At 40.0% G+C, this 12,826-nt stretch overlaps 1 protein-coding gene across 3 annotated transcripts in view; it reads right to left on the reverse strand.

Moving 5' to 3' along the window:
• Positions 1–310: 310 nt before the first annotated feature.
• The window catches only part of LOC123512180 (nipped-B-like protein), a 97,499-nt gene continuing 84,983 nt past the window's right edge, over positions 311–12,826 (reverse strand). For all 3 annotated transcript variants that reach the window (XM_045268416.1, XM_045268414.1, XM_045268415.1), the window contains exons 28-32: positions 5,021–5,241; positions 4,485–4,668; positions 3,764–3,889; positions 3,363–3,410; positions 311–2,600 (exon numbers count right to left, since the gene is read on the reverse strand). In XM_045268416.1, coding sequence (XP_045124351.1) covers positions 2,253–2,600; positions 3,363–3,410; positions 3,764–3,889; positions 4,485–4,668; positions 5,021–5,241 — 927 coding nt within the window. In that variant the 3' untranslated portion in view covers positions 311–2,252. The remainder of the gene's footprint in view (positions 2,601–3,362; positions 3,411–3,763; positions 3,890–4,484; positions 4,669–5,020; positions 5,242–12,826) is intronic.

The raw sequence follows: 12,826 nt of genomic DNA on the forward strand, positions 1-12,826 counted from the left end.
GTTTGATCTGCTGCAGTCTCTGACGAGACAGCCAGACGTTACCCTACGGAACGAGCTTAGAGCTCATTATTTCCGATCTTCGGATAGGCCTGAGACTGGGCACACACCACACACCGGGACAACAAGGTCACAACTCCTCGATTTACATTCCGTACCTACTCACTGCTAGGTGAACAGGGGCTACATGTGAAAGGAGACACACCCAAATATCTCCACCCGGCCAAGGAATCAAACCCCGGTCCTCTGGCTTGTGAAGCCAGCGCTCTAACCAGAGCTACCGTGTGTGTGTGTGTGTGTGTGTGTGTGTGTGTGTGTGTGTGTGTGTGTGTGTGTGTGTGTGTGTGTGTGTGTGTGTGTGTGTGTGTGTGTGTGTGTCTACGCGTTTGTGTGTGGGCGCATCTGCGTCAGCATGTGTCTGTGTGTCTGTCAGTCACTAGCCAACGAGCAAGTTCCTCATGAAAGGTCTTGCCTTGTAAAACAAGGACTGGGAGACTAAAAGACAGTGGTGATGGTGGTAGTGGTAATTGGTGGGAAAGCCCTCCCTCCCCCTCCACTCATGTGATGAGAGGAAATAATTAATTTGGGTCATGAATCAAAGTAATGGACAAAACACAATCTACTACAAAACTCGAGGGTGGGTCGGGCACGAGTCTGTGCTGTTGACTCATTCTGTACAAGAAATATCGCAAAAGGCAATACAAATTTTTCCACTTTTTTCCATTGGTATAAAAAAGAAAACAGCTCAGACTCTGCCATGTTTTCTATAAAAAATAAGTAATGAGGAAAAATTGTCTTTGCTCAAACCATATTAGGTAAACTTTGCTATTCACAAGTATACATACAATTATGTACCATTTTTATCTGATAAAAAACAAGTCCACTTGCAAGTCGCAGATATACAGACCATTACTACACTTTTGTCTAGTCTATAAACTAAACTCTGTGTGACACCACTACAGTCAGGTAAAAATAGACCAATATTATGGAACACATACTTACATCATTAGTGGTCACACACTATTCACATTAATGATAAACTGACTCCTTTGGACTTTTGTTATAGTAATAATAAGGTGCCCATGCACAGTTGTATTCCCTTGACAGTAGTCATGTAGCTTGTATTTGGCAGGAAAATGTGTATAAGAGTAGCTGATATCACAAAGGCAAATTAAACATTCTGAACCTCCCACTTTTGGTGAATTGTAAAAACTTTGCATAATCAAGTACAGTTCAAATATTGAACATTTGTGCTCAAACTGAGAAAAGATGGGCTAAACCTAGCAAACGTGTCCTAAATCTTCTGGTCCTTTCAAATTTCTAAAAAATTGCACTGTCAAAATGTTGAAATCAATAGACAATAAGTTTAAAAACTGGTCAATGGTCAAGGTAATTTTTCCTTAAAAAAAAAAAAAAAAAAAAAAAAAAAAAAAAATATATATATATATATATATATATATATATATATATATATATATATATATATATATATATATATATATATATATATATATATCATAAATACATATACATATGAACTAGTAAGAAGGAGCCTCCATGGTGTGAGTACGTCTACACTGGCAACACTGACTCTCACAACCAGTGCTGGGGGATGGGGGGCCTCTCCTTTGCTTTGCTGTTCTGCTCTCTTCTGCTTCCTCAATAAATAGAAAAGAAACTATTGGTGGTGAAAATGTACTGTACAATAAATAATAAATAAATTCACGCCGACTCATTACCATCGCATGGGCGTCGTCCTCCTCGGAGCACTAAATGTTGCCGGTCAACCAATGTTCTGGTACAAAACTGGTTGTACTTTGTAACATTCTTGTTGTCATTGCCACACCACCTCATTCCTGTGGTACCGAGAAACCCCATGTCTGATTCCGGTCAGTCCAATAATAGTTGCCACCGTACTTCATCAGAGGTATTGCAATAGAGAAGTTGCATCTGTGCAGTCATTAATGCAAAATAACTCCCTTACCTATAGTATTGCTTTGAATAAAAAATATCTATTCTCATTCCTCTTGTATTCTTATTAAAACTTTCTTTTGTATAAAGGTCACTTCAGCATCACTAAGGATCAAATTTATCTACGCTTTCCTCCGAGCTCCACGCACACACGCGAACACACTTACACGCAACTCGCACACAAACCCAGCAGTGGCAGCAGCAGCCATGGCACTCTCTCAGGTCCTGTCCATCACACTGGCCACTCAGCTGCCGCCATGGGCCACCACAGACTCGAGTCACTACTATACAAGGAAATCTGGGTCACTGTAGTCACTCTCGTCATCCTCAGAGTCGCTCGTTCTCCTTCTCCTCTTTTTCTTCTTGTGCTTTTTGTGGCTGGAAGATTTGTGGGAAGAAGACCGGTGGTGGTGGTGGTGATGGTGGTGATGATGGTGGTGGGAGGAGCGGTGTTCCCGAGATGGCACCACCTGCGAGGTCCGGATGGTGATAGGCTTGATAGGGGACTGGTGCTGCTGCGGGGGCATTGGTGGCTGTGGAGCTGCATTGGCTGGTGGCAGGAGCTCCCCAGCAACAGGGCCAATGGCATTGAGGGCCACAGCTGAGTTCATCTCCGTCCCCTTGGGTTGGTCCTGTGGAGTGAAAGTTAGTGATGCTGCTCACTAGATGTCAAGTCTTACATGACTCTGAAAGTTACTACAGTTGTGGGTCATTTAATCTGTACAGTAAAAGTTATTCTACTTACAAGGCAATTACTATAATCAATGACTAATCAAGAAGGCATTCTTACAAGGAAGATATTTTCTCTTAACTGCAATGACAACTACCAAGAGTTAAACAAAAGACAAAACTGATGGTGATGTGGTGCAGTAGGCAACATACGGCTTATGCTCACCAAACATCATAGAACTCAACTTTCATATCACATACACAACAACCACTAACACTTCTTCAAGGTTGATAAAGTTAATCAGCTTTGATGAAATGCACTGCAGTTGGATTCAATTAGTTTACTTTAAGATAGATTGAACTTACTTCAATAACTTAACCTAACCAAGCCTAACCAAACATTATCTTGAATAGTTTACCTTCAAATGATCCAAATCTATCCTTGATTCAAAACACAATAAATATTTTTGTAGTTTAGACAGGTGATGATAGTGTCTTTATTATGTCCCTTCTATTCTCACAACAAGTGCTAGAGCTACTACCCAATGTACACTGTATTGCTACAGTAAGACAAAACTCTGGGTATTGCATGCAAAGCAATGTAGAGGACACTTGGATTAAAGCCAAGAAATAAATACTTCTGCTTTATCCAATATTTTCTCCCATCACCACATTCCACACCTTTGCTTTACTTCCACAACATCCCCCAGTGTTACCAGCCTTACCTTCCATCCATCATGGGTGCCAGGCAGGCAAGGAACGTCCGTTGCATGCTGTGGATAATAAAAATGTCTTGTGTAACTTATGATATTTGTGTTTCACTACAGAATAATAAACTTCAGTCCTGGAAACATCATATTAGGTGATATTGTGAGTAAGTTACATGAATGATTTTTGAAATCAAAATTCATAAAATGGTCCAGTTTACAGATTTTACCTGATATTGTGAGTAAGTTACATGAATGATTTTTGAAATCAAAATTCATAAAATGGTCCAGTTTACAGATTTTGACATCATGGACAAGTGTACATCTATTTCATCTACTTCCCTAAATCACAAAGCAATCAAGACAAACAGTGACACAAAGCCTGACTTGTGGCCATATTGAACAGGTGGCCAGCTTACCTGGTTGCCTCGAAGGTTGCGCGTGTTAGGTATGGAGGAGTGGGCATCATTCTGGAATGGCTTCTTCACTTCACAATCCGAGTCATCATCATCATCTGGATCTATCTTCAGCATAAGGGCTTTAAACTGAAGAGAGAAGACATCCAGTTAAAACAATTCCTTTTTAACATAGTAAAGCCATTCAATCACTCCAACAAGGTATCATGAGCACTTAATCCCTGCTTAGATAAATTCCCTTGTACCATTTTTATATATATAAAAAAAAAAAAAAAAAAAAACATGAAATTAATTAATGGTACCATAAGAAGTAGCAGCACTATCTTTCCATCTTCCATGCAGCATTCTTAAATTAAAAGCAAATCTTATTTATAATTACCACCCTATTTACAGGTACTTTAAAGTTAAACATGAACAAGTGACCTTTTTTCTGATGTACGAAAGCAAAAAAGTATATGTAAGAATAAGAATAGAAATACAATAAATATGGATAAGAACACGAATTGGAATAATTAAAAAGAAAATATACTAAATGGGTTGGGAAAAATCGAGCAAATCTTAAACTACATCTTGATTAAAGATAAATTTTCAAGAGCACAAGTTTCACAAATGATGATTTTTTACAAGAAAAATTTCCTAAAGAGCAACTCATGTCAAATGAAAACCAAGTGGCAATGATGATAAGAAAGGTTCATGGAACAACCCCATAGGTTCCGAATCTCACATTGAGGTACTGGTTGACAAGGTCAATCTTTGGTCTGATGTCCTCAAGGTTATTCAGGTCCTGCTCAGGCTCCTCCTTCAGCCTCTTCAGGATGGGCTTGGGATTGAACTTTGCTGAGCTCTTCTTAGAGCAGCTCTTCTCATACTGCTTTGAAGTGTCTGATGGAGAATACTGGCCAATCTTCCTGCAGTAAACAAACCAGAGGGTTTAAGGGCTGTTGTTCTACAAACTGCACTTAAACAGAAATTCATGAGTTACTTAAAAGTCTACTCATTTTCTTTCAAGTACACCAGGATGAGACAGAATTAAACATTTTATTCTCATCCACATCCTTCTAGAATGTAAAAGAAAAATTACACTATAATAGCGAAAAGTCTATTGTACTTTAAAAAATAAAAAGTAACGTCTCGCACGTTTTGTAGTATTCAGACCCCTCCCTTAATGATATGCACATTCTCTTGTACAGCTTTAATTAAGTGCCAGCAGATCTCTCCACAAGCAGGGTCCACACACCTAGACTGCACAAGAAGACTCACCCATCAGTGATGCCATAAATTTCCTTCATGTAATCCTTCAGCATGAGGAGGAGGAGGCAGCCCTGAGAGGCATTGATGCACTCCACCAGCGGTGTCAAGTTAGGGGGCATGCGGCTCAAGTACACCTCTACGTCCTCCTCATCTTCCAGGTCATCCACATACTCTGGCTGGCCAGTCTCAGGATTGATCTTCACCTCAGCATTGGGTGGTGGCAGCAGAGACTAGGGAGGAAAAGAAGGCTGGATTCAGGCAAACCACAGAGAAGCACAATGCAAATCTTCATTCCCAGAGGTGAAAAATGGACAAGGCTGGATGCCATGGATTTTATGTCTCTTCCAAATTATATATATATATATATATATATATATATATATATATATATATATATATATATATATATATATATATATATATATATATATACAGTAAAGTCCCGGGTTACGTCGGTCTCGAGTTACGTCAAACTCGCACTTACGCCAGTCCACTATAAGGCAATTTAAGATTTAAAAAATTGAAAAGTTCTAAATCGCAAAGCGCGGGTTTTATTGTTATTGTTAGCCGCCAGGCGTCACTAGTGGTTATCCACCACACCGCCCACCTCATGCTTAAATACAATAACACTCTACGTACCTCAGTTCCACCACACTGTCGCCCCTGGCAAAAATGTTCCTACATCTGCGTTTGCTGACTATCTTAGTATCTTGCTCAATGGCACCAAAAAGAAAACTCCTGAGTGATAGCAGTGATGCTAAGAAAAGGAAAACCATTACGCTATAAGAAAAAGTGGACATAATTAAAAGACATGAGAAGGGAGGCAGCAGCTGTGTGTAAGGGAGTGAAGAAGAAAATGGGAAGCCCGTTACCATGACAACGGGGAGGTTGACGAACCTGAGGGCTCACGCACCTATCACAACAATAACAACTTCGGAGCCTTCGCCTGGGCCACACGACACTCGCAGCTCACTTGCACCGTCTGCGCTTGTCTGCTGATCCCTATTGCCCTTTCCTATTGTATTTCCTGCTCCGCTGCCCATGCTTCTACTCCCACCGCACTGCACTACGCTCTCAGCTGTCCGCCCTGGGCGTCACATTTGACCTGCCTACCCTCCTGGCAGCCTCAGGCGTCCACCCCTCTGGTAACATGCAGTCCTTCGCGTTCGCGGCCCTAATCAACAACAAAAACAAGCTTGTGTTTCATATTCCTACATACAGGCAACCCCCGCTTAACGAAGGGGTTACGTTCCTAAAAAAACACTTCGTTAAGCGAAACTTCGTTAAGCGAACCGATTATAACAAGTTTAACCTCTGATTTGAACTTCCATTGAGAGTAAGCAAAGTGAGAGTGCATCATAGTACAGTAAAAGGTTTAACCCCTTCCATACCGCAAGACTGTTTTGTGGTACGTGCGTACCACGCGCAAAAGCGACCTCGTGGTACCGCAAGATGCCGCCGTGGTATGTGTGTACCACACCAATACATTTCCGTGTATAACCGTGGCCTGAGTGCGGATTTTGCCTTTTTCATGCTCCACGTGGTTCACTATAAACAAACAAACACTGGAGGCGTTATTTTTAGCCACCCCAGCGTAACAAAACCATCCCCACCACTAGCCAATCAATATCGGAGTTAATTTTTCATGCATAAACTATAAAGCCAATCACTATTCTTTGACATATATTATTCCCACAGTCCCCCCCAAGAACATCAGTTCTCTAGTATCGGCCGTGGTGAAACTGTTCTATTGCCTCTAGTTAGAGATAATGGCGTCTGCTTCGTGTAGCAGCGATGAGGATTATCATAATTATGAGACAGATAGTGAGGATATACTGGAAGACTCTCCAGATGAATATGATTCAGACTATGATCCTGAAAAAGAAATAGGAGAGAGTGACAGTGACAGCAGTGTTGAAACCCTCTCGGCAAGAGAGGGGGAGCAGCCTAGTTATGACTGCCTCAGGGCCACCCTCACCAGGTGCAGTGTGTGTGGTGCTGAATTTATGATTAGTGCACAATTTATGATTATGTTTACGTTTTCTTTAATTAATAAAATTACAAAAATATGTTTAGAAAAAAGTACATAACACTGAGTTAGAAAGAAATATAATGTGTAGATCTGGCCGTGAGGCACGTGAGCGCACGGGCAGGGGGCTGCGGTATAGGAGGGGAACGCTTTGTTTATATCGGGGGGTGGCTGCGGTAAGGAAGGGGTTAATGAAAGTAAAAATTATGAAGTTAAACATTTAGGTAGTTTAATTTAAGTCATTACAATGTACACTAATGTATGTATGTACATAACTTTATAATGTTGATGATCTTAACTTTATAAAGGGAGGGAGAGTGAAACGGGAAATACACTAACCGGCAACCTGTGGAATGTAAACAAAGTGCGCATCATGGTACCGCATACAAAACTTATGTACCACATTTCCGCAAGGCTTTCCATTTTATCCATTGCAGAGTCACAAGTTCTGGTGGTTCTTTTAGCTTTCAAGGAAGATACAGTCTCACCAGCCTTCTTAATAGAGTCTGCTGACTTGAAAATATTTGACAGTAGATGGAGTCAAGATGGTGGCAAGCAGTGTTATTAGTTTTCTGGCCTCTCTCTTGTCTGTGAATAATACCCAACTTCTCTGCGAGAGTAAGACACTTCCTGGTCTTCTTAGGAACATTAGGCCACATTGCAGGGCGTTTAGGTGGTAAGTTGAACTAGGGAAGATGAGCTGCTGGTGACGCTGTTATGGTTTGACTAGGGAGTGAGTGGTGCATGTGATCTTGATCTTAATCTTGATGCTACAGGTGGTGCAGAATTTCTTCGAGTCAGGCCTTTGTATCAGCAGTGCCTGTGTTGTCCACTAGGCTTGATCTTGATCTTTATTCTACAGGTGTCTCAGGATTTCTCCTGAGGCAGGCCTTAGTACCAGCAGCTCCTGGTGTATTCAAAAGCCTGTCAGCTTGCCTGATACGGTGGGGCTTTCAAATTTAGGAAAAAAATTATCTAGATAAAACTTCGTTAAAGCGAGTTTGGTGTTCGTTAAACGAGCAGATGGTAGTAAAACGAAACCTTCGTTGTAGCGAAATTCCGTTGTGTGAACCTTCGTTAAACGGGGGTTACCTGTACTTGTAAATAATATAACAATATAACCTTTTACTTATATAACGCTTCTACTCTTACCGCACTCCACAAAGCTCCCAGCTGTCCGCCCTGGGCGTCACAACATTCGACCTGCCCACCCTCCTGGCGGCCTCAGGCCGCCCCTCTCGGCAACCTGCAGTCCTTCGCGTTCGCGGCCCTAATCAATATATTCCTACATAGTTGTAAATAATATACCAATATAACAATATAACCTTTACTTACCTGAATAACCATAAAAATTATTGGTTGAAAACTCGATAATATGCTTTGAAAGTACAAAACTCGAGTTACGTACAAAATCAACTTACGTCATGTTTCAGGAACGTAACTCTGACGTAACTTGGGACCTTACTATATATATATATATATATATATATATATATATATATATATATATATATATATATATATATATATATATATATATATATATATATATATATATATATATATATATATATATATATATATATATATATATACAGTGGTACCTCGAGATACGAAAGCTTCTGTATACGTAAATTTCATTTTACAAAATGATATGTGACGATTTTTTGTTTCATATTGCAAAAAATTACTCAGCATACGAAAGATACGAAACAAAACTCAAAATTCTTGCACACCGAAAATTTTAAAATTCGCACTGTAAGATCCTGCTCTCCTATTGTTTAAAATCTTTAATGACATTTGCCTGAGTCATTTCAGGAACATATTGAAAAGTAGGTAGAAACAAAGTTCCTTGGATCGTTATTTTTCAAAGAGACCATTGCTGAGTCAAGGTGAAGGTCAAAGTGATCCGAAAAAACAAAGAAGGGAAGAATAATCTGATGAAAATTAGAAACTGTGAAGAAAAAAAATAATAATTTTAAGCATTTCGTAAGGTTAAGTGTTAATGTTGAAATTTAAAAACTGAAAAAAAAAAAATAAATAAAAATAAATAAATAAATAAATAAATAATAATTTTAAGTGTTTTGTAAAGTTAAGTGTTAATGTTTCCTGCCATTTTCTATATTTTCTGCCGTTTGCCCTCCTCCACTGATGACACTTTAGCTTTCGGACATTGCCTCACTCGAAAGGTAAGGTTCCACATTTTCGTATTATTTTTCAGTTATCATTGCATTATGTTCTAATTTCTACTTTATTTACAGGTATTAACAGTTAGGTTAGGTACGTATACTGAATGATTCAAATGTATTTGACTCTTATTTCATTCTGGTTTTACTCTTATTATAAAATCTAATGTTTTTTTTTTTTCGTAGAGCTTGGAATGAATTAGGCAATTTACATGTAAACCCGCTACTGTGGCCTAAAGTGACGGGTGTGAAGTCGATCAAGTTGTCATGTAGTCATTTTGTCCCTGGGCGGTTTCTCGGGGTGCTGCAGTAAAGAAATGACAAATATGCAAATTTGCCTCGCGCTCACAGCCGCGATCACGTCGAGAGGCGCCGACTATATATATATATATATATATATATATATATATATATATATATATATATATATATATATATATATATACAGGCAACCCCCGTTTAACGAAGGGGTTACGTTCCTAAAAAACACTTCGTTAAGCGAACCGATTATAACAAGTTTAACCCCTGATTTGAACTTCCATTGAGAGTAAGCAAAGTGAGTGCATCATAGTACAGTAAAACGTTTAATGAAAGTAAATATTATGAAGTTAAACATTTAGGTAGTTTAAGTCATTATAATGTACACTAATGTATGTATGTACGTAACTTTATAATGTTGATGATCTTAACTTTATGAAGGGAGGGAGAGTGAAACGGGAAATACACTAACCGGCAACCTGTGGAATGTAAACAAAGTGCGCATCATGGTACTGCATACAAAACTTATGTACCACATTTCCACAAGGCTTTCCATTTTATCCATTGTAGAGTCACGAGTTCTGGTGGTTCTTTTAGCTTGCAAGGAAGATGAGGTCTCACTAGCCTTCTTAATAAAGTCTCTTGACTTGCAAATAGTAGACAGTAGATGGAGTCAAGCCATGGTGGGAAGCAATGTTATTAGTTTTCTGGCCTTTCTCTTGTCTATGAATAATACCCAGCTTCACTTTGAGAGTAAGACACTTCCTGGTCTTCTTAGGAACGTTAGGCCACATTGCAGGGTGTTTTGGTGGTAAGTTGAACTAAGGAAGATGAGCTGCTGGTGACGCTGTTATGTTTTGACTGGGCAGTGAGTGGTGCGTGTGATCTTGATCTTGATCTTGATGCTACAGGTGATGCAGAATTTCTTCTGAGTCAGGCCTTTGTATCGGCAGAGCCTGTGTTGTCCACGAGAGGCTTGATCTTGATCTTTATTCTACAGGTGTCTCAGGATTTCTCCTGAGGCAGGCCTTAGTACCAGCAGCTCCTGATGTATTCAAAAGCCTGTCAGCTTGCATGATACAGTGGGGCTTTCAGATTTGGAAAAAAAATTACCTGGATAAAACTTAGTTAAAGCGAGTTTGGTGTTCGTTAAACGAGCAGAAGGTAGTAAAATGAAACCTTCGTTATAGCGAAATTTCGTTGTGTGAACCTTCGTTAAACGGGGGTTGCCTGTATATATATATATATATATATATATATATATATATATATATATATATATATATATATATATATATATATATATATACAGTGATACTCCAGTTAACGAATAGGATAGGGGGTGTCAAAGCTGTTTGTAGAGCGAAAATTCGTTAAGCGGATGTAATTTTCCCATAGGAAATAATGGAAATAAGGGAGGATGCGTTCTGGGCTGGTCCCCAACATACCACATGGGTTAGAAAAAAAATTATATATACGTTTGGCAGCATGTTGGGCCACCGGTGTACCACTACTTTTATGATGTCATATGAGTCATTGGAAGTTAGAGGAGCTACGTACAAATTTTCTCACATTCTCGCATTTATGTTCACAAAACAACATTTCTATTAGCTTTTTTCAAACCTTGCCCCCAAGAAAGGATTATTTTGTAATGCATAAAGTGAAATCTTACATGCAATACCAAAAAATAAAGCAGAGATGAGATCAGCCACAGACGAGGCAAGGGTGTCAAGGTTTGTAAAACGCTAATAGAAATATTGTTTTGTGAACATAAATGTACATATAAGACAGTAACCTGAGAGCAACCTCATCACCGTCCCTCCAAGTGTTCACGGATGCTATTTTGCGGTAGGAGGTTGCTCTGACACTGTTAACGTTTCTTGGATCCAGCTCCTGGCAGATAATACCACTTTTAGGCAGGCTACCAACCTCCACCTACCAACAGCAACGAATCTTTGTGGATGCTATTTTACGAAGGTTGGTATGTGAGCAGGAGGTTACTATGGAGGTTATCTGTACCAACATAGACAACAACCTGCTTCTTGGATTTGGCCCCGGAGCTGCCACCTATCGACCAGCTGCGGAACTTTCTGGCGCTCAGTTTAAAAAATGCGGTTGGGCCAAATCGCGTACAGTAAAACCTTGCTTGACGAACGTCTAAGGACGAACAATTCGGGAGACGACCAAAAAATTTGTCAATATATCAACCCAGGGGACGAACGATATTTCGGGGCACGAACGCAGCGAGCCGTTTGTGTGATAGCTAACCCGGCTATCACACAACAACAAAACAAAATATAAGCACAAAAGAAAATAGACAGGAACATACAAACAATATTACATAACATACTCTCCGTGCCACCATGATTTTCTCCTGTTTTTCCTGAGCATGGTGATGTTACTGGCGCGCTCTACTATAGCTTCCTCGGCATTATCCTCGCTGCTCTGATGGCTCTCAGTGTTGGTGTCATCATCATCCTGGCCATGTCCAGGTACTGCAGATTGTGGCACATCCATCGCAGCTGTTTCCTCGTTCGCCTGGCAAGGAACACCGCCCTACTGCCCGCTCCTCTCACACTGAGCATCACCTCCGAGGATCAAAGGAACTTCCTGGCCACGTGCCTTTAACTTCCCTTGGAAGTCCAAACTTGCTCCCACATACGTGAGGAAGTCAATCCCCCACAGGCAAGGGTCTTCCAAGGCAGAGACGAAGACTGGCAATCTTTCCATGTTGCTCCCACATACGTGAGGAAGTCAATCCCCAGCAGGCAAGGGTCTTCCAAGGCAGAGACGAAGACTGGCAATCTTTCCATGTTTCCCACGCTGATGTTCACTATAACGGGGCCCCACATAGCGGCACTGACTTGTGACGCTACACAGTTGTTGTGTAGCTCTGGCACGCTGCACACATTCAAAGTCCTCTCTCATGACTGTCTTCTCAGATCTTGTCTGTCTTTCTCCCCATCCTCCTCTCCTCCATTCCATCATGCCATCAACGTCCAGTCTCTCAAGTAAATAACCTTTTCTTTTTTATTCATTTTATTATAATTTTGATAGCATTTAGGTAAGTCAAACAATTTTGACTTTTTATAATTATTTCGTTCATGTCATGCATACATTAAAGGTCTATTTTGAATGGGTTTTATGGACAAAAGTATGATTTTTTTTGGGGGGGTCTGGAACGGATTAATGGTATTTCAATACATTCTTATGGGAAAAATTGATTCAGGGAACGAACAAATCGGGTGATGAACAGGATTTAGGAGCGAATTATGGTCGTGAGCTGAGGTTTTACTGTATAAGCAAACCGATTGTGCAAATTAAATTAATTATATTTTTTTC

This window comes from Portunus trituberculatus, chromosome 33 (genome assembly GCF_017591435.1).
Source record: "Portunus trituberculatus isolate SZX2019 chromosome 33, ASM1759143v1, whole genome shotgun sequence".
Classification (NCBI taxonomy): Eukaryota; Metazoa; Arthropoda; class Malacostraca; order Decapoda; family Portunidae; genus Portunus; species Portunus trituberculatus.